The sequence below is a fragment of the Jaculus jaculus genome, chromosome 5 (genome assembly GCF_020740685.1).
Source record: "Jaculus jaculus isolate mJacJac1 chromosome 5, mJacJac1.mat.Y.cur, whole genome shotgun sequence".
In the NCBI taxonomy this organism is placed as follows: domain Eukaryota; kingdom Metazoa; phylum Chordata; class Mammalia; order Rodentia; family Dipodidae; genus Jaculus; species Jaculus jaculus.
In genome coordinates, this window is record NC_059106.1 from 93,394,560 (window position 1) to 93,422,298 (window position 27,739).

Genomic DNA, 27,739 nt, shown 5'->3' on the forward strand with positions numbered 1-27,739 from the left:
TAATTCAAGTGATGGTGTTTTAAATAAAAGTGCTTCTCCCCACACTTAAGTTGTTTTATCTGTAAAGTAAAAATTTAAGATGTTTTTGGAGAAGTCTCTTAAAACCTCTTGTTGAGGTTTTCAAGGTTTATCCAGAGTATCACATTCCTGTCACTCATTTGTGCTTTTCACTTGTTTGAGTTGCTATTTGTGTATGAGCTAAAATACTATTTAATTCATCCTTTAATTCATTCTATTAACCTCATTCAGTTCTGTGCTTAGACAAGTCACCCAAATATGTTTTTAGGATATAATTGATACAGTTTGCTATATAGTCAAATGTTCATCTAAGCCTTATTGAATATGTACTTATTTAGACCTTCAATATCAATATGGGACCTTATTTGTACATGATTTATTTATTTGAGAGAGAGAGAGAGAATGGGCACACCAGGGTCTCTCGCCACTGCAAGCAAACTCCAGATGTATGCATCTATTTATGCATCTGGTTTATGTGGATACTGAGGAATCAACATGGGTCCTTTGGCTTTACAGGCAAAGTAAGCTATCTCTCAAGCCCCAGGACCTTATTGTTAAATATTGTTTATTTTTTCCAGGTTCCTTATATGTGTGCTTTTCTTTCTCTTCATCATGGAGGATTCTTTCAAGTATTTTCTGCAAAGCTGGTTTTGTCTTCCTTTAGTCTTTTTCCCCCCCTTTAGCCTGCTTTTGTTGTGGAATGTTATTTCTCCATTTATTTGAATGGATAGTTTTGGAGGATAAAGTAACCTTGGTTGACAGTTGTTATCTTTCAGAACTTGGAATACATCACTCCAAGCCCTTCTGGCTTTTAAAGTTTGTGTTGAGTAATCTGCTGTGATCCTGTTGGGCTTGCCTTTGTAGGTAACTTGACTTTTCTCTCTTAACTGCTTTCAATATATTTTCTTTGGTTTGTATGTTTGGTAGTTTAATTATAATATCTTGAGGAGAGGTTCTTTCCAGGTTTTGTCTGGTTGGTGTTCTAAAGGATTCTTGTATCTGCACTGGCACCTCTTTCCCAATTTGGGGGAAGTTTTCTTCTGTGACTTTGTTGAAAATGCCTACTGTGCCTTTGAAGTGAAATTCTTCTCCTTTTACTATATCCTGAATTCTTATGTTTGATCTTTTCATAGTATCCCAAATATCTTGAAGTTCCCATTCATACTTTTCTATTAGTTTTTCTTTCTCTTTGTTGGACTGTATTAGATCTGCCACCTGGTCTTCTAGCTTAGATATTCTGTCCTCTCCTTCATCTATTCTACTGGTGAGATTTTCTACAGAGTTTTTTATTTCATTAGCTGTATTCTTCATTGCTAGGAATTCTGACTGGTTTTTCTTTATTATTTCTATTTCCTTATTTATGTCTTGTATTGACCTCTTTATTTCATTAAATTCCTGTGTCTTCTTTGATTCCTTTGATTTCTTCTTTGACTTCTTTGAGCATATTTATAATCGTTCTTTTGAAATCTTTCTCAGGCATTTCCTCTAACTCATTCTCACTGGAGGTCATTTCTGATGTATTAATACTTTTTGGTAGATTCATGTTGTCTTGATTTTTGGTGTTTCTTGTGTTACAATGTATATATTTTTGCAACTTGGATTAATTTAATGCTTGGATTCTAGTTACCTGCCATATTGTAAAATGTATCAATCAATCTGATGTTCTTTATCTTCAGGGTAAGAGCTTAAGTTGCTAGGAGTGGCTCTTAAGACTCAGAGCAGCTACAAAAGTGACTGTTGATGTTGGGTTTGCCTGCTATGAGAGTATTGAAGTAGGCTGAGTGGAACAAAATAGAGGCAGATTCTAAAACTTAACTAAACAATGTACATATTCAATGAAAAACAGAACAGAGTATTGATGCAAGAGCAGGTAATGGAAAACCAGATCCTCCAACAAAGTCACTGTCCCTTAGGATGTGTGGTACCCTACACTCTTAATCTTTTCAACTAGGAGGTTAAGATTTCTGGTCTGTTGAGGGTTCCAAGTCAGCTTGTGACCAAGTGAGACCCTTCTCTAATGAACAACAGAAGAGTAAACAAAGCCAATATAACTCAAGAAATAACAAATAACAAGCCCACAATATAGCTTATTTAAGAAGGGCAAATCCAACCATCCATCAGATTTAACATATAATTTATCCTGATATGGAAGGTGCAATTAGCACTTTTTGTTTAGGCCTTTATACCAGGCTTATTTGGAGGGTATTGAACTGCTGTAATCCCAGTTAACTTTGGGGATGATTTTGGTAAACTCAGTTATGCTGCACTCCTGCTTGGGTCCCTCTTGGGTACACTGTGGGTTCAAGTAGGCTGGCTGGGTCATTGGGTCACTGTTCTGGTCATCGGTGCTGGGTGCTGTGAGCTCCCTTTCCCTGGTCTCTGGTGCTTACTGGCGCTTGAGCTGTTGATGGGGGAGGGGAGGCTATGGATGGTGGCTGTAGTTCTCCCACTGGTCCATGTGATCCTCTACCTTTTGATCTGCTCCTCTGTAGTTCTTTGTGGTCCTCCCTTCATGTTTCTTGAGTTTGCGAAGAGCTCCGGTAAGTGTGGAAAATGCCCTTGCCTGGCTTTTCCTGCTGCTCAAGGTGAGCCTTGCAGCTATGGCCCCATGGACCTGGTTCTGCTGCTGCTGGAGCCACTTCTGCCTGCCTGTGTGGGATCTGGATGCTCTTGATCACTCCTACTTCTCTGCTGCTGTTGGTAATTTCTTATACCCCTCACTTTTTAGTAGAAGAGTATATTTTGCTGTTTTCTTTTCTTTTTTTTTTTTTGCCTTTTTCTCCCCTAGGCTGCTTTGGTGTGGTTCCTATGCCACCATCTTAACTGGATGTCTAGGACTTTATTTTTTTTTACTTTTATTTTTTGTATATGTAACATATCTACTATAAAAAGGAATTTATTAGATTAGTTTACATGAAAGGGGCTGAGTAGTCCAACAAGGGCTGTATTCATGATGGAGAGGAAGAGAAGCTGGTAACTGCCTAATCCAAGAAGGTAAATGCCCCAGTAGTCCTGATCTGGTGATGAAAATCTGGAAGCTTCCTAGAGTCATCAGTATTGAGCTCACAGCAGAAGTCCACAGAAGGAATTTGATGTCAGTGGAGGATTATTGCATCAGTAGTAGGTGCACTCCCTTGTGTTCAGCAAAAAAAGGAAGGCAAGGAATGCATAAGCTACTTTCTTTTAAGAGTATTATTTAAAAAAATTAAAAACATTAATTTATTTGTAAGGGAAGAGAGAGAGAGAGGGAGAGAGAGAGAGAGAGAGAGAGAGAGAGAGAGAGAGAGAGGGAGGGAGGGAGGGAGGGAGGGAGGGAGGGAGGGAGGGAGGGAGGGGGAGGGAGAGGGGAAAGAGAATAGGTGTGCCAGGGCCTCCAGCCACTGCAAGTGAATTCCATATGCATGTACCACTTTGTACATCTGGCTACATAGGTACTGGGAAATTGATCATGGGTTATTAGGCTTTGCAGACAAATACCTTACCCACTGAACAATCTCTCCAGCCCACTCGCTGCTTTTTCTTGTGACTTCTTTTCTTATCCTGGCCTCCCACTGGAGCTGGCAGCACACATTGAGGGTGGATCTTTGTTTCTCAGTCACTTACCCACATGTCAATCTTCCCTAGAAATGACCCCACAGACACACAGGTGTTCACCAAGACTAGGTCATTTTCTAGTCACATTGACAGTCAAGACCCAACCATCATGGGCACTAATTTTTAATACTAAGAAATTATTCAAGTGTAAAAGCTATGTAGAAATGGAAGCCACATTGCATAAAATCTAGGGAGAGACTAAAGGGTACATGTAGTTAAGGCCACCATACCCAGTGCCTGGTGTGTGATAACTTTCAGTGAGCTGTTGGTCAGGGAGGCCTGTAAGGTTCACAAAATATTACAGGCCATTGCCAATGTTTTGGTTGCTTACCAGATTTATGTATTAAGATCCTATTGCTGAAAGTACCCCATATGTTGATTGCTGGACACTGAGAAATCAAGCTAAAACTGAGCTGGAAGCTTCCTCCTTGCTGGCTGTCATAGTGCTGGAAAATGGTCTGTAGCCCATGGGGGAGAAAAGTCATCTATAAGCTCAACCAGTAGCAAATCCTACAAGCTACACAACTGATCAGCCAGGAAAGATATGCCCACTAGTGTAGTAGTAGCATTACTATTATGGAGGTAACCAACTGCTCTTTGATTAGATTTGAGGCCTGCTCCACGGAAGGGAACTCATGCCTTTTATAGAGAACCTAATCAAAAGCCTGTAGCTGGGAAGGTCATAGGTCCTAGATGGGGATGTTACTACAGTTGTTTAGCTAAGTGGAATATGTTGTGTCTATCTAGTGGTCCTCTAAATATTTATGGTTATGCACATAGATTAGTGCTGCTCTCACCTTTGTTCAGAGAAGCTTCCTTTTGTAGACAGTGCTAACTAGTGTGAAGACTCCAGACTAGTAAGAGTGCTGCAAATCAGTGACTGTTGAGTGCTCAATGCTAAATGAGACATCTCTAGCACACCCTCTAAAGCATAGGGAATACTGAGAGGGAGGGAACAAAAGGAATTTAAGAGCCAGAGGATGGGGAGAAGTGCTTGGGATTCTGTCTTCCAAACATGAAGTGGCCATTGCATTAATGACCTCACAGGGGCTGTTGTTACCATAAGACTTGAACAGTATTGAGCTCATCAGCATTTTATCATGGATGATGGAGGAGGGCAATAAAAAAAGACATCAAAATAGAAGAGGGACTAGTTGGAATATTCAGTAAAAAGAAGATGGAGGACAAAAGAAGGTTTTAGAAGGCATATGATAAAAGTACATTATATACATGTATGAAAACTTTCAATAATTAAGTGAAAAAAAGAAAAGGCCACCATAGCTTTGTACTGTGTATGAGGAAGAGAAATCAGATGAGTCACCTTGCTGATGAAAGGTTAGAGGTGCAAAAGTACAGAAATGGACCTTTATTTTGTCAGGATCCATGTTCTTTCAATAGTCTCATACTTAATCTTTAAAAAATATATTTCTATTTATTTACTTCCTAGGAGAGAGAAAGAGTGACAGAGAGAAGAGATACAGAGAGCATGTGGATTTATCAGGGCCTTTAGCCACTGCAAATGAACTCCAGATGAATGCACCACTTTGTGCATCTGGCTTTACATGGGTACTGAGGAATAGCTCCTGGGCCCTTAGGCTTTGTAGGCAAGTGCCTTAACCAGTGGACCATCTCTCCAGCCCAAATTGTTCTTTTAAAATATTTTATTTATTTGTAAGGCGCGCGTGCGAGAGAGAGAGATAGAGAGAGAGAATGGGTATGCCTGGGTCTCTTGTCACTGCAAACAAACTCTAGATGCTTATGCTACTTTGTGAACAATGAGTGTACCAAGGGGCTTTACGTGAGTATTGGGAAATCAAACACAGGCTGTTAGGCTTTGCAAACAAGTACCTCTAACCACTGAGCACTCTCGCTAGCCCCTATTTAATCTCCTTAATGGCCTTGAGAAATGGGAATTTTGTGGTCTCTATATCTTGGATCTATAAGAATACAAAAGTGCACAGCGTTAAACTGACCTAAAGTCAAGCTATTGTTAGTAGAGTCGGAATTTGATCCTCAGGAGTGATTCTCACTTTTCTGTCTGATGCTGTGTACACAACAGATATATTCCAGCTTAATGCTTGTTAGTTTAGGACAAAATGGAGTTACAGCAGGAGGGCAAAGTGAATCATCAACATTCCTCAAGAAATTGTCCAGCCGTTACCCCTCCCTTGCCTAACAAGGCCCTAGGTCTCGATTTACTGCCCCCTCTCTCTCACTGGGTTACTTCTGGTCTCACCCTATGGAAAGAACAGAGATTTACTGCCCCAACAAAGAAATTCCTTCCCTTCCTCGCTTTCTCCCAACTGAAAAGCCTATAAAGTCCACTATCTGTAACCCTAAGCTGACTGCTCTGCTCTTGAGAGTCGGTCCCGGCAGCTCGTGTTGTTCTCCCCAAATAAAAACTTCCACCTTTGCCTCAGAGTTGTCCCCATGGTCCTTGGTCACTCTTGAACCTTACATCTGGTGCCATAACTCATGTAAGGCTCCCAGTTGCCCTCTTGGGTGACTAGACCTTTTTCTCTCACTGGACCACCGAGCTGCCTTTCAACCCTCTGAAGGTTTCGGACCATCTCTGTCTGATACAGGCTCTCATACCCATTACAATTCGGCCTCACTGTTCTTCCCTTCCTCGTCTCCTCTCTTCTCGGTAAGTGTCCCTCTTGGGTTGGCCTGCTGTCGTGGTTCACCCCTCCTCATGGAAGCAGGCTACACCTCTTGGCCACTAGGCCCCAACCCCAGGTCTCCAGAAAGATGCACTCTAGACACCTTGAGTCTCTTTCTCTCTGGTCTACTATACTCTAAGAGGCACCTTTGGGTTCGGTTGCACCATCTCGGGACATTCCCTCTCCCTCTCCTTCCTGAGCTCTCATCTCCCACTGCCAGCTGCTTTAATCTTCCATAGCCAGTAGCTTTTGCCATTGGGAGCACAATCACCCTCCTTTCCCACTAACAGGCATAACAGCTGACATTTGTGACCTGTACAGCCTCTGCCCACATGGGAGGTGCAGGCTCTGTTCAACCTAATGGGCCAGGGGGTAATTTTGGTGTTCTCTGTAAACCCAGCTTAAGCTCTGGTTTATTTTTCTTTTACCCTTGTTTTGCTCTTTCCCTCTATCCTTAAGAACTTAAAGCCTCTCTGACTCTTGGATGACATTTTATCTTTCTCTGCAACTCTTCTTGGCCACATCCATAAGCTGGACAATGTGTCCAAATGGCCTGAAAATGATACTTTTGATTTCCAAAATCTCACTGATTTAAAAACTTCTGCCAATGTACAGGCAAATGGTCTGAAATACCCTATTTTTCACTTTGTATGCAAGGCCTTCTCTCTGCTCTACCTGCCATTCTCATGAGGCCCTTCTAGCCAAGGTCTCAGGAATATGCTCTCACTCAACCCCTCCCCATATCCATCTTCACCCTCTGCTGTTGACCCAGACACCATAAAGGACCTCACCCCAACACCTCCTCCAGCTTCTCCAGCTGCCTCACCCTCTCCTGACACCCTACCTGACAACAAGGTTTGATTTCAATCTCCGGAGTTGTAAATAGAATAGAAATTTATAGTATGTCCCTATGATTTTTTGAATTTCTCTGGAATCTGTTGTGATGTTACCTTTTTCATCTCTGATTTTATTACTTTGTGTCTCTTTTCTCTTTCTTTTGGTCAGATTTGCTAAGGGTTTATCAATCTTGTTTATCCTTTCAAAGAACCAACTCTTTGTTTCATTAGTTCTTTGGATTATTATTTTTTTTTGTTTGTTTCTATTTAATTAATTTCTGCCCTAATCCTTATTATTTCTTCCCTCCTACTGATTTTTGGTTTGCATTGTTCTTCTTTTTCCAGGGCTTTAAGGTGAAGCATTAGGTCATTTACTTGCAACCTTTCTAATTTCTTAATGTAGGCACTTAAGGCTATAAATTTACCTCTTAGAACTGCCTTCATTGTGTCCCAGAGATTTTGATATGTTGTGTTCTCATTATCGTTTGACTCTATAAATTTTTTTTATTTCCTTCTTGACTTCTTCATTGACCCATTCATCATTTAGTACTGTATTGTTTAGTTTCCATGATTTTGTGTATGCTCTATATATAGCCTTTCTTGGTACTGATTTGTAGTTTAATTCCATTGTGGTCAGATAGAATGCAAGGAATTATTTCAATTTTCCTGAATTTGTTAAGATTTTCTTTGTGTCCTAATATATGGTCTATTTTAGAGAATGTTCCATGTGCTGCTGAAAAGAATGTATATTCTGTAGCCTTTGGATGAAATGTCCTGTATATATCTGTTAGGTCCATTCCTTCTATGACCTCATTTAGTCCAGATGCCTCTCTGTTTATTTTTTCCCAGGATGACCTGTCAATTGATGAAATGGGGTGTTAAAGTCACCCACCACCATTGTATTTGCTGTTATCTGTGACCTTAGTTCTAATAGTGTTTGTTTGATGAATTTAGGAGCCCCCATGTTAGGTGCATATATGTTTAGGATTGTAATGTCCTCCTGTTGGAGTGTGCCCTTAATATCAAGTGACCTTCCTTATCTTTCTTGACTAACGTTGGACTAAAGTCTACCTTGTCAGATATTAGGATAGCAACCCCTGCTTGTTTTCTAGGCCCATTTGCTTGAAACACCATCTTCCAACCTTTCACCCTAAGATAATGTCTATCCTTTGTAGAAAGGTGAGTTTCTTGGAGACAACAAATTGTAGGATCCTGCTTTTTAACCCAGTCTGTAAACCTATGTCTTTTTGTTGGGGCATTGAGGCCATTGATATTAAGAGATATTATTGAAAGGTGTGTATTTATGTTTGCCTTTTTTTTTTTTTTGTGGTTCCAGTTCTACCTGTGCTCTTTTAACAAGTATTTGAGTATTGCTTGCTTTTTCTAGGTTCCTTATATGTGTGCTTTTCCTTTTCTTCAGCATGGAGAATTCTATCAAGTATTTTCTGTAGAGCTGGTTTTGTCTTCAAATACTCCTTTAACCTGCTTTTGTCATGGAATGTCCTTATTTCTCCATCTATTTGAATGGATAACTTTGCAGGATAAAGTAACCTTGGTTGACAGTTGTTATCTTTCAGAACTGGGAATATATCACTCCAAGCCCTTCTGGCTTTAAAAGTTTGTGTTGAATAATCTGCTGTAATCCTAATGGTCTTACTTTTGTAGGTAACTTAATTTTTCTCTCTAACTGCTTTCAATATTTTTTCTTTGGTGTGTGTGTTTGGAAGTTTGATTAGAATATGGCGAGGAGAGGTTCTTTCCAGGATTTGTCTGCCTGGGGTTCTAAAGGCTTCCTGTATCTGTATTGGCACCTCTTTCCCAATTTGGGGGAAATTTTCTTCTATGATTTTGTTGAAGATGCCTACTATGCCTCTGGAGTGGAATTCTTCTCCTTCTACTATGCCCTGAATTCTTATATTTGATCTTTTCATAGTGTCCCGAATATCTTGAAATTCCCACTCTTACTTTTCTATAAGTTTGTCTTTCTCTTTGTTGGACTGTATTAGATCTGCCACCTGGTCTTTTAGCTTAGACATTCTGTCCTCTCCTTCATCCATTCTACTGGTGAGATTTTCTACAGAGTTTTTTTTTTTTATTTCATTAGCTATGTTCTTCATTGCTAGTAATTCTGACTGGTTTTTCTTTATTATTTCGATTTCCTTATTTATGTCTTGTATTGCCTTCTTTATTTCATGAAATTGGTGTCCTGTGTCTTCTTTGATTCCTTTGATTTCCTCTTTAAGTTCCTCTTTGACTCCTTTGATTTGTTCTCTGACTTCTTTGAACATATTTACAATCATTCTTTTGAAATCTTTCTCAGACATTTCCTCTAACTCATTCTCACTGGAGGTCATTTCTGATGCATTAATACTTTTAGGTGGATTTATATCGTCTTGCTTTTTAGTGTTTCTTGTGTTATAATGTATATATTTTTGCATCTTGGATTAAGTTAATGCTTGGATTTTCTAGCTAGCTGGGTATTCTTAGCTGCATCAATTGATTTGATGCTATATATTTTCAGGGTAGGAGCTTAAGGTGTTAGGTGTGGCTCTTAAGACTCTTAGAGTATCTATAAAGGTGCCACTAGGGGTTGAGTTTTCCTGCTATGGGAGTATTCAAGTAGGCTGTGTGGAATAAAATACAGGTAGATTCTAAATGTTAACTAAACACTGTACCCATTCAATCAAAAACAGCCCCAAGTATGTATGCCATAGTAGTTATTATAACAACCCGATCCTCTATCAACATAGAAGTTAAGATTTCTGGTCTGTTGAGGGATCCAAGTCAGCATGTGACAAAGTGAGACCCGTACCTGGTGCAATCCCAGTTACCTTGGATGATTTTGGTCTCAGTCAAGTTGCTGCCTGGTCGTCAGGCTGCTGTTCTGATTTCTGGAGCTGGGCACTGGCTTTTCCTATGGGGCAAACAGAGCCTGGCAACTGTGGCCCTGCAGATCAGCACCCCCGCTGCTGGAACTGCTGCTGTTAAAGCTGCCTTTTCTGGGTCTGTCAGCAGCTGAAGCTGCTGCTGCTGGGCCCACTGCTGCTGCTGCCTCTGCCACTGAAGCTGCTGCTGCTGGGTCTGCTGCTGCTGCTGCTACTGGATCTGCTGCTGTTGGGGCTGCTGTTACCAGTGTCGGAGCCGCTGATGTTGCTGCTGAACTCTGCTCTTGCTTGGGTCCCGCTGTAGGCCCAAGTTGGTGTGGCCAGGTCCCCTCGTGGTCTGCTCCTCCGTTGCTCACTGCCACTCTCCCTTCACGTTTCTTACGTTGCGGAGAGCTCCGGTGTGAGTGGAAGCTCCCGCACCTGGCTTTCCCTGCGGCTCGAGCCGAGCCTGGCCACCTTCTGGTGTGCCGCTCTTGCCGGCCTGTGCAGGCTCTGGATGCTCTGGATCTCTTCTACTTCTCCGCTGCTGCTTCAATTTCGTATTCACCTCACTTTTTATTAAAAGTGTGTATTTTGCTGCATTTTTTTGGTCTTTTTTTTTCCCCCCAGGCTGCTTTGGCGTGGTACCTATGCTGCCATCTTAACCAGAAGCCTGGACTTTATTTTTAATTAGATGTTTTGTTTTCTAAAATTTATCTTTGTATATTTCTCAGTTAAAATCATTATATTTTAGATACCAATTCCTTTGGGGTTTTGCCATATACTAGTGTCATTTGAGCAAAGGGCCTCTCTCATCTTTTAGTCCTTAAATGGAAAGTTGAGTATAATATATCCTTGGCCCAGTTACTATAATATTTAAAGGAAATAATATAAAAACACATCAAACAGAATGAAAGGTTGATACGTAATGGACACTTAAAAAGTTAGCTTTCTTACTACTTTTTCACGGTTAGCACTGTGCTATCTTCCTGCTAGCAGGATGTCTGTGATTAAATATTTAGTAAACGTTTGTTAAATTGAAGCTCTTAATGTCTTAAATGACCTAATATGAGAAATTCCAAATTAAATTCTTAGAAAGTTCAAAAACTCAGTGGATTCATTTAAATATTTGCTAATTATATTAAGGATAATGTTTAAAAACTATAAAATAACTTTCTTGATTCAATTTTGTGGAAAGACATTTTAATGCTTACATTTATATTTTTGTTTTAGTGATGTAGGCTGGTTTAATGAATCTTGGTTAAGCCGAATTAAAGAAGATGTTGGGGATAACTGGAGAATAAAGGTATGTAGAGTGAATGGAATGGCATCTGATCCAAAGAGGTCTCCTAATATTAGGCCTGAACTCAACTCAGTATTATTTTAAAGATTAAGTTGTTTTTACTTGTTTTAATAGCTATTTCTATAAGAACCAAAACATTATTTAATTTATCTTAATCTTACTCAGTTCTGTGCTTAAAGTCATTCAAGTATTTGTTTAGAATATATTAATATAGCATTTTATTCAGTATGGTTTAAATTTTAGCATGTACATACTGATAGGTAATTACCACATACTAATAGACAACATTTGCATTAACTAAAAATATACACTAAGGCTCCTTCCCAGTTGATTTGCATCCAAGATTTGGTCCCTGATGGTTCATCTGCTCTGAGTCACTATACATTTCATTTCTAGAATCCTGTATAAATTCAGCCATTCAAGATGTACTATTTGTATATGCATAGATTTTTTTTTTACTCAGTGTAATGGTTTTGAAATTAGTCTTTTTTGCCTATATTAGTAATTTCTCCATTTTGCTGTACATTGCTCTATCGCACTGATATTATACTACATTTTGTTTAGCTACTCAGCTGTTTATGGATGTTTGAATTATTGCCAGTTTTAGCTACTATAAGTACAACATTAGTGAACATTCATACATTTTTACTTAGATGCATACTTAATTTCTCTTTCTTGGGAAAGTGCCTGAGAAGAATTGCTGAGCTGTGTAACTATATGTCTAACCTTATAAGAAACTGCAGAATGGACTTTTCATTTTTAAAGCTGTTTCTCTCCTCTTAGCTTTATTGTGTCTAGTTGGACTTGTTTGTTTCACAAAAGTTCTCTAATCTATTGGTGTATAGTTGGTCTTAAATAATGTTATTATAATACAATGCTAATGAACAATTGTTTGATCTTTAATTGATCTTTAATCATCTTAATATTGCTTATTTGTTTTTATAGTTTTCTCTAACATCTTATTTACTGTTCTTCAATTTTATGTATTTTAAAAATATTTTCTGCTTCATTGCTTTCCTCATTCATATTCCTTTTCTTTTGTGCTCTACTTTTCTTTATTTGAGAAGGCTTAAGTAATGATTGCTAGGCCATTGTTTCTCCTCATAGCCAACACTGCCTCAGACACATTTCATGTATTTTGATATAGTATACTTTTATTTTCATTTAGTCCAAAATACTTGGATAATTTTCTCTGATATTTCTCCTTTTAAAATAAAACAACATGTTTTTAGGGGTGGAAAGATTGCTTAGTGGTTAAGGCGCTTGCCTGCAAGCCAAAGCATCCAGGTTCAATTCTCTAGGACCCATGTAAGCCAAATGCACTGGGTGGCACATATATCTGGAGTTTGTTTGCAGCCGCTAGAGACCCTTGTGTTCCCATTCATATGCATTCTCCCTCAAATAGGTAAATTTTTTTCAAAAAATCTTTTTTTTTCTGGTTTGCGAGAGAGAGCCGGAGAGAGGAGCAGAGTGACAGGGTGAGTGGGGTGCAGCCCACAAGGGCTTCTGCCACTAGACATGAACTCCAGGGGCATGTACCACTCTGTGCATCTGGCTGTATATAGATACTGGGCAATCAAACCCAGGCCATCAGGTTTTGGAAGCAGGCACCTTTAACCACTGAGCCATCTCCCTAGTTGTGATTTCTCTTTTGACCAATAAGTGAATTAGAAGGATGCTATTCAAATTATAAATACCATTAATTTATTGATTTCTCATTTAATTCCATTTTTGTCTAAGAACATACCTTTTACAAGAAAAATATTCACTGGGATTTATTTTATGATCTAAGTATGTTCTATCTTGGTGAATGATACACGTGCACTTGAAAATAGAATATACCCTATAGTAATTCTCTAGATTTGTATTATAATAAATTTGTTGATAATATTGTGTACCTTCTGAATCCTTTCCTAATTAATTTTTCCATCAGTAATATCAAGGGATTCTTAAGTCTCTTGGTGATGATTAAGATTTTTTTGGTCAGTTTGGTTGCATTTTATTTTACATCAATAGTTTCTATCTTATATGAGTAATTCCTATTATTAGGTCTATGCATATTATTTTTATATTTTCTTGGTTAAAACTTCTATGATTGTTACAGTTATTAGGGAAAATTTTGTCTTTCACCTTGGCAAAATTTTCCTTTAACATTAATTATTAATTAATATGAAACAGTTAATTTCTTTTTTTCCACATTAGGCTAGTAACTTAAAGAAGGTCCTCCAAGGAATTATGAGTTATTACCATGAGGTATGAAAATCATCTGATATTTAATTAGCTACACAATGCTATTTTAAGTACCTGCACAATGCTAGATAATAATTATATTGGTGTAAAAAATAACTTGACTTTTTGTTTATACTTTATTAAAATGAAATTTGTAATTGGCATATATTGTATTGACTTTTTTTTTTTTCAAGGTAGGGTCTCATTCTAGCCCAGGCTGATCCAGAACTCACTCTGTAGTCCAGGCTAGTCTTGATTTCACAGTGATCCTCCTACCTCTGTTTCTTGTGTACCGGGACTGAAGACATGTGCCACTACACCTGGTTTTGTACATATTTAGAGTACTCAGATTTTAGTGAGAACTATCAAGTTGAAAACTTAAATATATTAAATTTGCAAAAAAGCTTATGTTTGGATAATCAAAACTGATTAGTTTCACAAGTATAAGTTTTGCATAATTATTGGCAGGCTTTGAACTGATTTTGTTATTAAAGAATTTTTGTTTCTAGTTTTTAATGTTTCACAAGTTTCTTATAAAGCCTTTTAATACTTTATAAGAATTTTCCATTCATTACATGCCCAGAATTCCATTGGAAGCTTTTTATTAATACCAGGAAACTATTAATCTTAAAAGAAAAGTAAGATAAGGCCAGGAAAAATCATTCCATTGAACTTTTTGTTCATTTGTAAAAGTACAGTGGTTTATATACTGAATCTTGGTAAACTGATCATATATAAAATATACTCAGTATCCTTTGGAAACTGATAATGCTGGTACAGAACACCCAACCAAAAGCAGCTGATTGGAGGAAAGTATATATTTTGGCTTATAGTCTCTAGGGGAAACTTCACAATGGCTAGAAAAAGATGGCATAGCAGAGGTTGGACATAATCTCATCACCACAACAGGTAGAAATCAGAAGCAGGAAAGTAACTGGGTAGGGCAAATGGGAGCTGGCATTATATCCCAAAACCTGCCCCTGGCAACACATCTCCTTCAGCAAGGCTCCACCTCCCAAATTACCACCACTTGGACCAAGCATTTGATTCAAACCACCACATTCCACCCTGCGTCCCTATAAACTCACAACTTTCTCATGATGTAAAATGCATTTAGTCCAATTTTAAAAGTACTCATATCATAATTGTTACCAATCCTCAAACTGTCAAACATCCCCATAGTCCAAAGTCTCTTAACTGTGAGCTTGTAAAATCAAAACACAAGTTACATACACATAAGGGCACAGAGTAAACATTCCCATTACAAAAGAAAGCATTGCAAGGAAAGATCAAGCCATTGCAAGATCTAAAACAAGCAGGGCAAATATCAAGCCCCACAGCTTGATGTCTGGCATGTACAACTACAAAGTCTCTAGGGTTCTAATTGTGCCCTTCCAGCTGGGCTGTTCACAGTTGGGGAAAAACTCCATCTTGAACCAGTAGATCTGCTTGTGGCTATCCCATAGTCCTGCCTTCTTCAAAATCATGGGGTTTCAGATGCCACCCACTGCACATTTCTTCCTCATGGCTTCATTTGGCCTCTACACAGGCATTCCAGCAACCCTGCCTCATACTACCTAGTGGCCATTTCCAACAAAAATACATTACAAATCCAGTGATCCTTTCTTTCCTGGATTTGTTATACTTCCTTAGTACCAGGTGTGCTATGCCATGAAATTGTTAATCTAAAGGCATTAAAGCTGACTTAAAAATCAGGAACTTTTCAACATTCTTCCTTCTGTTTTCAAAAGAGGAATCTGCATTCTTCCTACTCTCCAGTAATCTCTCAAACAGTTACAGCTGAAGCAGGTTATAGTCTCTGGCCTAAACCTTTCTTTCTGTGCCATATCTTATGGTTCATACCACTCCATTTCTTCTAAACTCAACCCTCAAGTTCTCAAGTCACAGGTAAACACAGTGAGTCTCTCATACAAACTACCTCTAGCCCTGTCTGAACAAAACTTTCCTTTCCCCTCATTATAGCTTAGCTTCTGATTGTACATATCTTTTTTGAATTTAACCATTACAATACTTTGGTTTGACAAAATCCTGCTTACTACTTAGTGGAAAGACATACATTTTATCATAGAAGAATAAGTGGGGCTTCTGAAATTACTGTATCTTGACTGTAGAATCAAATAAAAAGTGAATTGTACTTAGTGTTGGTTGGTTACTCAGTATTGAGATGGTGCCTAAATCTTGGTAATTTGTTTTAATCATTACTATTAGTTTGACATTTTTAAATTTATCTGAGTTTTATAAGCTTATTAATTTTTCTTTCAATTATTAACTATGAGAGATACTTTGTAGCCTATTTAAATGAGTGATGCAATTTATTATTTTGATACTGCAGTTTTTGGGGCAGCAGATTTCTGAAGAACTCATTCCTGACTTAAACCAAATAACAGAATGTTCAAATTCTGTGGAACTTGGGAGGTTGCTCCAACTGATTCTAGGCTGTGCAGTCAACTGTGAAAAGAAGCAAGGTAAGTGAGTTTCAGTCACTTTCGACTTCTAGCCCTCACTTTCCATTAAGGAGATGTTTATTTTGAGAGACTTGGATTTTCAGTGGTTAAATCAAGTATATTTTTATTTAATTTGTTTAATGCATTAGTTCTTAGGACGTAGTAGATAATCAATAAATTACATTCTTTCATTGGATAAATTATTTTACCTGAAAATTTGTTCAGCTTTTATAATAAAATACTCAGCTGCTAAATTAGAGTCCAAGCTTCCTCAAATAATATCCTGCTCTGTTTACCCTCCTTTGAGGTCATCTTGTGATGTAAAGTGGATTTAAAGTATTATGTTAGTATATCTCAGCATCATAATCAGTATGTTACATTATATTACATTTTTATATCTCAACATAGTGGTCCTTATCTTGACAAGTACAAAATACATTTTTGGATGCCTGTAATAAAAAAGATGAACTGAAGCTAGGTGTGGTGGCACAAGCCTTTAACCCAGCACTCAGGAGGGAGGCAGAGATAGGAGGATTGCCATGAATTTGAGGCCACCCTGAAACAACATAGTGAATTTCAGGCCAGCCTGGGATAGGGTGAAACCCTATCTTAACCCCCCCCAAAATAATGATAATAAAACAAAATGATGAACTGATCAGACCCAATCCAGTGGGACCTGTGCTAGCTTGAATGCTGAAAGTTTTGCTATTTTTGTTTGTTTATATGTATTTATATGATACATATGTTCAAAACTTGGTCTGGGTATGCTACCTTATACAAAATTTTGTTGCTTAAATTTGTACAATATTCAAGCCAGCATCTTAGAAACTACATTCAGCATTATGTAACTAATGAAGAAATGATACAAGATGGTACACTCAATAGGAGTAACTCAGGAAGGATGGAAATCACATGTAAATTTTCAAGAACAAAGGCACTGGGATTGGATATCAGAAAGCTTTGATAGCACTGTGTACCTTTTGACTGTTTCTTCAGATGGCAAGTAAATGCTTTTGTGGGGGGTAGCCTAGCCAGAGGATGTCAAAGATCTATATATTTTTTTCATGAAAATTAAGAATAAGAACATTTACTCACAGGGGTTAAAACAACCCTAAATATTCAATCACAATTTGACAAAATTCACACTTACATCTACTATTTTTGCTATAATTGTGATGCTTTTCATTTTTCTTTGATTAATGCTATTTTTTCTATTTTAGTTACTGGTTATTTGCAACCTTTGTTTAATGTTGCCAAGCTTTTCAGATATATTAGTCACTTTATTACTTAATTTCTTACACCTTATTGTTTATTTTTTGTGAAATATTCATTTGTGTGTACCATTTAATAATTGACTGTTTAAGCTATAATTTTTACTAATACTTATGATTTTGTTTTGTCCTGTAGGTGCTTATAGACTAATTTAGTTCTAAGCATTATTAAGCATTTTTGTGTTCATATTTTTAAATAGTCACTCAACTCCTGGATATATAAGAAAATACTTTGTTACAAAACAAGTTTCATTATCATTATTTAAAACATCAGGTTATCTAAATAATTGTAAATATGGATCTGGATTTACAGTTCTTAAGTTTGAACAGATAATTAGAGGAACCAGTAGTGGGCTGTTTATTACTTTTAAAAAATTTTTTCTACTATATATGAAATCTTTGGTTTATGCCTGACACTATAGGTAATTATCAAATAGGAAGAAATACAAACACCCCACTCTTAGTAGTTTATTTAAAGTGGAATACACTGAGGTTATAAAATGTTATTTCCACAGTGCTGTGCAATGAAAATAAATTTACACATTGAAATGGATAGACTGGACTAACAGTCTGCTTACATGGGAAGAAGATTATCTTCGTGACCTTTCCGGCAGCCTTGAAACTTCATTGTGTAGAAAATGCACTTAAAGGAAATCATTCCATCATTGGCACATTCTTTAATTGTTTCTCTTCTGCTTGCCATTTAGTAGTCAGATACATACCAGAACCTGCCAGATAATCTTTGCCCAATTCTTAACATCACAAATAAAAGGAAGATTTAGAACATTTACAGTACTATCCTAAAAGATTATTAATACACTCAAAATACTGAAAAAAAAAGTTCAGAAAATATGGGGGCAATAGTTTTATCTGAAGAATTGAATTTAAATCTGCAAGATTCAGTTTCTCACTTCCTGTCAGGATGAATCACTTTACTGCTCATGGAAATGGTGAGATGTAAAAGCATCTTGTGAGACTTGGAAGATAGTGAGCCAGTGTTTACAAAAAGCTGTATAAATGCCTTTGAAACTTTCTGAGCCTAAAATTAGGATTGCCAATTATTTTAAGATTGATTCTAAGTTTTCCTTTTTAATAAAAAATTTTGATAGCCTGGTGTGGTGGCACACACCTTTAATCCTAGCACTCGAGAAGCAGAGGTAGGAGGATTGCCATGAGTTCGAGGTTACCCTAAGACTATATAGTGAATTCCAGGTCAGGCTGAGTAAGACCCTACCCTGAAAAACCAAAAAAAAAAAAAAAAAATGGGGGGGACCTCTAATATATGAAAATAATGCAAACAATGTTGTATTTCCCTCAGGTTATCCTCTTATGTCACTGGTTCTCTGACCCCATTACCCTGAGGAGTCTTTTTAGTGGGGTATCTATATGCACCTTTTCTTTTTTTAAAATAAAAATGACAGGGCTTATTCTTCAGCTAAAAATATTTAAACTGTTAATATATTTTCTGTCTTATACATTAGGCTTATCAGTGAAATAGTAATATGTTTTCATGAAGCACTATTTGCAGCCATTGTATTTTTATACTTGTTTATTGATTGGTTAAGATAATTATGTGTAAAGAGTATGTTTTTCAGAATTTGTTCTTTTAAATCTTAGAACATATTAAAAATATAATGACACTGGAAGAGTCTGTTCAGCATGTGGTCATGACTGCTATTCAAGAGGTAAGTTATGCCATTTTCACATTAATATGAAAACTCTTGTTGAGAACTTAATATTGTCACATTCTTTTAAATAGCTTCATCTAATAGCAGCAGGATGAACAACCTTTATGCAGATGGAATTTTTTATTTGTTCTCTTTTTTCCTGCCAGTTAGAACATCCTTTCTGTGACTAGTGTGTCTATATCACCTGCATTTTCAGAGTGTTAGATCATTTATCAGTTATGGTGGTACTTAGATTATTAGATCCAGGTAACCTGAATTTAAGATAGTCTGACCATCTCTAGAATACAATATAGATTCTTAATTGCAGGATAAAAGTCTAAAGTGAAAGTTATTAATTTATGCTGTAAAATAGTCACTTGTTTCAGGAGTCTGGGATAGGAGGATTATGAGTTTGAGGATAGCCTGGCATACATAGCAAGACTTACATTTAAAAAAAAAATTCTCTGTTTTAAAAGAGTGTTTAATATGTTCTGTTTCACTCAGTTATTCATCTTCTAAAACTTGTATTATGTCTTTTTTTCTGTCTATACGTATTTGGCATATCAACACATTTTCAGCAGATTCTACTCTTAATTTCCTCACCAATATACTTTAAATAACATTGTTTTTAGGTTAAACTTTTTGTTTTAGGTGTTGGGAAAATGGCTCAGTGGTTACAGGTGGTTGCTTATAAAACCTGCTGCCTGGGTTCAGTTACTAGCCACCTACGTAAAGCAAGATAGGCATTTATTTTCAGTAGCAGGAGGCCCTGGTGTTTTCCACCCCACCCCAATGTGCACGTGTGTGCACACGCACGCACACACACACGCAGAGTATACAAATAAAAAAACACTTGAATGTTCTAAGGGTTATCAAGTTAAGGCAAGAAAAAGCTAAATGTAAATAATTTTATGATCCTTAACTATAACTTTTTTTCACTTTGTAAATGTTTTATTATTGTATTTAATTTTACTATATTATTTTCCTAGTTGATGAGTAAAGAAATTGTAAGCCCTCCCACAAGTGATGCTGTTGGAGAATTAGAACAACATGTAAGTATTTCACTGTGAGGAAAATGTTGAAAACAGTAATACAGTTCCTCTGCCAGTTACTTTTATAAATCTTACACTATGAGAGCATGTACAAAATATTTTCTTCTACAAAACTGTATTTATTTTATTATAAGATCCATTGAACAATGTTATGTATCGCCTTAAGAAAATAAGTAGTGGTCTCCAGAGTTTTTGATCAAGTTCTGAAATTTAGATAGCACTGAATATACCACCTGACTCTTTAGTGTATATGTGGCCCATGCTAGATGGTTATACAGTTAAGTAGTAGATAATCTAAAATAGCCTGCCAAATTTTTTTTTTATTTTTTTATTTTTTTATTTTTTAAATTTTTTTTTTAATATTTTATTTATTTATTTGAGAGCGACAGAGACAGAGAGAAAGCTAGATAGAGGGAGAGAGAGAGAGAATGGGCGCGCCAGGGCTTCCAGCCTCTGCAAACGAACTCCAGACGCGTGCGCCCCCTTGTGCATCTGGCTAACGTGGGACCTGGGGAACCGAGCCTCGAACCGGGGTCCTTAGGCTTCACAGGCAAGCGCTTAACCGCTAAGCCATCTCTCCAGCCCAGCCTGCCGAATTTTTATTATGGTTTCAATACTAAGTATAATTCTTGTCATTAGTTCTGTCCTTTTGCTTGATACTGAAAAAACAATGAGGGCTCAGGGTTCTACTAAACTATATCTGGGTGAAAAGTTCCCTTTGCCCATGTATAATCTAATTTAGGTTGTAGAAGGAAGGGTAAGAGGAGAGGTCAATGTGGTAAATACATTTTCAGTTCTATGTTTTATTTTCAGCCATCTTTTTATGGGTGTTACTAAATATCTCAAATATTTTAAACTTATTTTTCAAAAAGTTTTTGTTTAAATATAAATATACTATATTTTCCTTCTATTTTTATGATGGAAATTTAAAATATAACCTCTAATACCTTTAAGAATATTTCACAATTTTTTAAATAAAATTCTCAGTTAATCATCTTTTCAAGATAGGTTCTCCTTTTAGCTTAGGCTGACTTGGAACTCACTCTGTAGTCCCAGGTTGGTCTTGAACTTACAGTGATCTACTGCTTCTGCCTCCCTAATGCTAGGATTAAAGGTTTGTACCGCATGCCCAGGTTTTTCATAAAATTTTACTTCTGTGAGACCTCAGCTTTAAATTTTGATACTATATAAATATTAATCACAAATAACAAAATTATGACTTACTAGTTAATAGGTAAATTTATTAAATGATTTATAGTATCAGGGTACATGTGTTATATGAAGAATTTATTTTTGTTTTTTAAACATGATTTACTAAGAATAATGCTTTATATTTCAGCTTAAAAGGGCTTTAGAACAACTTCAGGAAGCCATGGCAGAAAAAGAAGAGTTGAAGCAGAGATGCCAAGAACTAGATATGCAGGTATGGATAGAGAAAGAGCTTTATTTTTATTTTTTTAAATATTTTATTTATTTATTTGAGAGCGACAGACACAGAGAGAAAGACAGATAGAGGGAAAGAGAGAGAATGGGCGCACCAGGGCTTCCAGCCTTTGCAAACGAACTCCAGACGCGTGCGCCCCCTTGTGCATCTGGCTAACGTGGGACCTGGGGAACCGAGCCTCGAACCGGGGTCCTTAGGCATCACAGGCAAGCGCTTAACCACTAAGCCATCTCTCCAGCCCAAGAAAGAGCTTTATTTTTATTTGAAATAAATGACATGTTATTGAGGCTGGGTTTCATTTCATGGTGGTAACATTAAAATGATTGTGAGTTTCAGGCTTAATTTCATAATTATTTTTCTCAAAAAGTTGAACATTGCTGGCCTGACTATTCCTTTGAGAAAAATCATTCTAGTGTATTGGAGGATTTCAGCTGTTTAGATGGGGTTGTATGTATCTATCTTACAATTACTTGTAAGTGTTAATGAGGTGATTGCTTGAAGTGATTTGTAGTGCATGGTCCCTAATGAAGTTTTTCTTGTTTTCATGCTTTTATTTTGCTTATATGTACATGTCTGTGGCATATCCTGTATTTAAAATCTCATTTGTTATGAGTATCAATATTGGAATGTACCGAATATAGACACAGTTGTTCATGTGTGATGCAATCTCAGTGGTAATAAATAAAGAGGTAACTTTAAAAGACTCCATGTATCAGATGATGTAGTTCCTTCTTCATTGCTGTGACAAAAATACCTGAATAAAGCATTTTATAGAAAAAGAGTTTATTGTATCGCACAGTCCCATCCTGGTGAGCAAGTTGTAGCAGGAACATGAGGCCGCTGTTTCTTCAGTACATCCCCAGGCAGGAAGCAGGAAGAAATGTATACTGGTACGCTGTTGCTTTCTCTTTATTCAGTCTGGAGCCTCAGTCCAGGGAACAGTGTCTACATTTAGTGTGGGTCTTTCCATCTTAGTTAATCTAGAAATTCCCTTGCAGATATGCCTAGAGGTGTGATGGTGCATAATCCTAGACTGTATCAAAGTATGCCCTGACACCTAGAAGGGTTGTAAATAATCAATATTAATCATTATAAGTCCAGCTCTTATCAGTTTGCCACCCACACATAATTTTTACATCATAATATCCTGCCACTGACTCTACAAGCTCATTGTCATCGCATAATACAAAATACATTAATTCAACTTTGAAGTCTTTAGCATCTCAGAAGTATTTCAAAATACAAGTGCAGAGTCTCTGAGACTCAGGGCAATTGCTTAACTGTGAGCTGTTGTAAAAAAAAAAGTTACATACTCCCAACATAAAATGGCACCAAGTAAACATTTTCATTCCAAAAGGGAGAAACTCGGACATAGAAAGGAAAGACTGGACCAAAGCAATACCAAATCCTAGTAAGGCAAACATCAAATCCTGCAGCTTATCTGGCCTTCAAAAGGTTTCAGTAGCCCCACCTCTCCAGCTCTGGCACTGCAAAACACACACACACACACACACACACACACACACACACACCTCTCAGTAGCTCTGCTCCATGCCTGCAGCTTCCCTCAGTGGATATCTCATGGTTCTGGTATGCCCAACATCCTGGGGTCTCTATTGTATCTTGAGCTTCTTCTGTACAATCCATGCAGTGGCCTCTCAGAGCCTCTTTGCAGGGACTCTGATTAAGGCTACATATTATTTTTTGGCTTCAGAGGCTCCCTAGAACCTTGGTGCAAGCCTCCTTGGCACCCCTACTCTTGGATCTTTCATGTCTGCAAAACTAGTGCCACATACTACCCATATCTGTTGACAGCTGGCAGCGTAGCCTGATTCCTTTGCTCCACAGCTGATTAGGCCTCTGTGTGCTGACCTTGGAAAAAATACTTCTTTAGGCAATTGTTTTTGAGCTTCCTCAGTTTAGGGTCCTTCCTTTCAATTTAAAAGATGGAGCCCTTGAAGAAAGGAGTCTTCCCAACTGCTGTACTACTGCAGAACAAGAAATTTCTGTTTAATAATGCTAAACTCTTAAACAATTACAGCTGCTTTCTCAGCTGCACTGTCTACCACTTTAACCTTTCCTTTCTCCTCCAGAAGGCATGCTTTTTTTTTTTTATGTGTCTTATCCATTTGTTGCTGTCTCTCACTGTAGATCTGTGTAATGTCACTAATCAGTAACCATGTCATAGCTTGAATACTATCTTGCCATGAAATTTTCTTTGCCGAATGAATGAGCCTATTACTTTTGAGTTCAGACACACTCAAGTTCTCAGGACATGGGAAGAATGTGGCCAGATTCTTTGCTGCTAGAATGTAACTCAAATAGTTTCTAGTGTAGTTTCTGATAGTCTTTGTTCCCTCTGAAGACTGGTGAGCTGGGTCTTCACTGTCCACACTTCTGAGTGTCCCTTATCTGAACTATTAACAGGATGGCCCATTAAGCTCTCCATATAGCATTCTGATGCTTTTCTACATGCCTCTCACAAACTAGTTCCAAAGACTTACTAAGAACCATATGGTACCACTTGGTCCAGTTTATTTCTGCCAGTTAAATGCTACTTACTTTTCTCACTGCTGTGACAAAATACTTTACAAAAGTAACTTAAGCCGGGTGTGGTGGCGCATGCCTTTAATCCCAGCACTTGGGAGGCAGAGAGGATCACCGTGAGTTCGAGGCCACCCTGAGACTGCATAGTGAATTCCAGGTCAGCCTGGGCCAGAGTGAGACCCTACCTCGCAAAACCAAAAAAAAAAAAAGTAACTTAAGGAAGTTATTTTGGATCACAGTTTGAAGAGAAGTAAGTCATGATGCCACTGACATGATGAGGCAGTTGGTCCACAGTCCTCAGTTCCCAGTCAGGAAGCAGGGAGAGATACATGCTGGTACACTGCTGGCTTTCTCCTTTTTATTCAGTCTGGAACCCAGTGCCTAGAGTGGTACTGCCCACATTCAACATGGGTTTTCTTATCTCAAAAGAATCTAGGAACTCCCTTAGAGACCTGTCCTACAAAGTTAACCAATATTAATTACCACATGCTAGAATAAAAAAAATCTCACCGGGTGTGGTGGCACACGCCTTGCCTTTAATCCCAGCACTTGGGAGGCAGAGGTAGGTGGATCACCATGAGTTTGAGGCCACCCTGAGACTACACAGTGAATTCCAGGTTAGCCTGGGCTAGAGTGAAACCCTACCTCGAAAAAAAAAAAAAAAAAGCCCTACCTTGTTATGTAATGTACATGTAAAAACTATACCTTAAAGGTTTTCAATAAAGTCGAAAACTGAAGTGTGTGTATGTATACACTTTATAGTGCTGGGTATTGAACCTAGGGTCTTGTATATGCCAGGTGTCCACTGTGCCAGAGCCAGAGCCTCAGAGGCCCCCAACACCTCAGCACTGAAGCACACCAAAAATGAACCCAACATGGCTCAGGGAAATTTTGCGGAAGAGGGGGCGGAAAGAATGTCAGAGTCACATGTTGGGTCATGATTTGCAGAGACATTTATCATACCAATAACTGGGGGCTAACTCCACAATGCTCGACCCATTTTCATTAACAAGGAGGGTCTAATGGGAGGGGGTAGATCACAGATGAGCCTAAATAATGGTACCAAACTGCCTGTATTTATTGAAAAGAAAACTAATAATATTAAATTAAAAAAAAGGAATGACACCAAAAGGAATTTTTAATGTTGATAATGAAGCTCTAGTTTTTAACTAGATATGAAAAAACTCTTGAAGTGGTTCTGAGTTATAGTGATCATGATAAAGGTAATGAAGGTGTTAACACTGCAGAAAAATTGTATGGTGAAATGTATTATGGGCTTAGTGGACTAGAGCAGTGTGCTTGCAACAAACAAGAATCATGTCAATTTATAAAATCAGAGACAGCAAGACTACACCTGTCACCAAGAAGCCTGTGTTTTCAGGGTAAGCATTTGTAAAAGATGTCCAGCAGAATGTTTCCTTATGCCTAGAGGACCCATGTTCTGTTTTCTCGGCTGCTTCTGATGTTTCCTCCCACCTGAAAACAAAAACAGCAGGCAACGCATAAAACCTTTTAATCAGCATTGCAGAAGAAGATTAACAGTTATGATAGATTATCATAACACTTAGTAGTGACATAGGTGGCCATTGTGCTGCCTGATTACCCTGAACATGTCACTCTTTCACCATGACATGGCATGGCATTTTGTTTTTTACTGTTAAGGACTTGTATGTGTATGAATCTAAGGAAAATGATGGCTTATCTGTAGCACATACATCTAGAATCAGGTGATGTTAAATAGCCAGAGTGTCAGTGTGAGTGGCTGAGATGGTAACACCTTTTCTTTCTGATGGCTGAGTTTACACAAGCTTTATTTCATGTAACAAAAAATTAAAATATATTAAGTTGCCTTTAGGCTATTTGTTTAAGTATATATGAAATATAGGTGAACTTTGTGTTTGGCCTTGGGTCCTAGCCACAAGTAATCTGATTTATAATCCATCAAAATCTGAAACATTTCTGCTCCTAAGAATTTCAGATCAGATACCTAACATGGTATTCCTTTTTGCCTCACCTCCACCCTCTCATGTGTTTCAGTAAAACAAAGTACCTTTAACGTCTCTGTTCCATATTTACACTTTTACCCTGTGAGTCTTAAAGGCTGATAGTCTTGCTCTTTTTAGTCTTGGTGTCACTTAAAATGACAGGTAATAGTCACTAAACTGCTTACTTGGCAGGCATATAAGTAGTTTCAGTGGCTCATTGGGTAAAGGAGTGTTTGCCACGAAAGCATGAGGGCCTCATTCACCCTCAGTTCAATTCCCAAACACCCATGTAAACAGCTGTGCATGGCGATACTCATCTATAACCCCAGTCCTGTGGTGGGCACACACTAGAGAACCAGAGAATCACTGGTCTTTCCCTGTCTGACCAAAACTGTCATATCTAGGTTCAGTGAGAGATTCTGGCTCAAAGAAAGAAGTGGAAGAGAGACAGAGGACACTTGATACACTACTCTGGGCTCTGCCTGCACAGGATGTATATATCTGCACACTTAAGCCTATATGTCACAACATATTACCACACCATACCACATATGCAGGAAAAGTAAATTGTGGTATAGTACTGTTTGTTTACTTGATGCATTTGTCAGACAACTACAGCCAGAAGCAAGAGCTCCAATAAGTAGCTTTTATAAGGCAAGAATAGGAAGAGATTAGAAGAATTCTGGCACTCAGGAGGCTGAGGCAGAAGGATCACAGCTTGAGGTTAACCTAGGCCAAATGGTAAGAACGTGTCTCACTCCCCCATACACACAACCAAAATGAGCAAATGATTTTTTTTATTTGATTGGTTACAGCTACATAGTTGTCCTTTTGGACAAAAGTTCCTACTTGTATGATTTTAGATTTGCTACTTTGGAGTGACTGAACTTAAGTTCTGTTTTCCTTTGATATTGGTACCTGGAAGAAACATAATTTCCTTTAGTGGAAGATAATACTTGTAATTGGCCCATTTTTTTCAAGACACTCACCTCACTTGTCAGTATGCACTATCATTTACATAGATTCAGTGAATTTAATTATTTATTTGAAAAAGGGAAAGAGAGAGAGAGGGAGGGAGAGAGAATGGGCATGCCAGGGCCTCTAGCCACTGCAAAAATAATTCCAGATGCATGTGCCACCTTGTACATCTGGCTTATGAAGGTCCTGGGGAATCGAACTGTGGTTGTTTGGCTTTGCAGGTAAGCACCTTACCTGCTAAGTCCTATCTCCAGCCCCATAATAAATCATCTTTTAAAAATCTAGTGTATGGCCTGCTAAGATGTCCTAGTAGTTAAGGTGGTTGCTTACCAAGCCTGATAGTATGGGTTCAGTTCCCCAGTACTCATGTAAAGCCAGATGCACAAAATATCTCATGCATCTAGAGTTTGTTTGCAGTGATAGCAGGTCCTAATGTGGCCATATTCTCACACACTCTCTCTTGTTTTCTTTCTCTCTCTCTCTTTCTCTGGCTTTTTCTGTCTCAAGTAAATAAATAAAAATATTTTTTAAAAACTAGTTTTTAATAAAATCGTGTCGATTTTTGCTCTTCTGGAAAATCATACCCATTGCTATAAGTTTTTAAAGAAGTTAAATGGAAAAGATAGAGACCGAAGGGAGGAGAATGTCTGTAAGTATGGGTGGAGAACAATATAGTCTGACCTGACACTATTGGAGGTCTACACTCATACTTTTCTCCATCTTAAATCATAAGCAGGTTCTTTGTATAAATGAAAACAGTCTAACTTTTTTGTTGTTTTGTTTTTTCAAGGTAGAGTCTTGCTTTAGCCAAGGCTTATCCAGA

At 37.8% G+C, this 27,739-nt stretch overlaps 1 protein-coding gene across 1 annotated transcript in view; it reads left to right on the forward strand.

Annotated features, from left to right (window-relative positions):
* The window catches only part of Hook1 (hook microtubule tethering protein 1), an 81,917-nt gene that overhangs the window by 12,262 nt on the left and 41,916 nt on the right, over positions 1–27,739 (forward strand). Inside the window, exons 3-8 of the mRNA XM_004663204.3 lie at positions 11,209–11,281; positions 13,481–13,531; positions 15,861–15,993; positions 18,861–18,928; positions 19,900–19,962; positions 21,302–21,385. Coding sequence (XP_004663261.1) covers positions 11,209–11,281; positions 13,481–13,531; positions 15,861–15,993; positions 18,861–18,928; positions 19,900–19,962; positions 21,302–21,385 — 472 coding nt within the window. The remainder of the gene's footprint in view (positions 1–11,208; positions 11,282–13,480; positions 13,532–15,860; positions 15,994–18,860; positions 18,929–19,899; positions 19,963–21,301; positions 21,386–27,739) is intronic.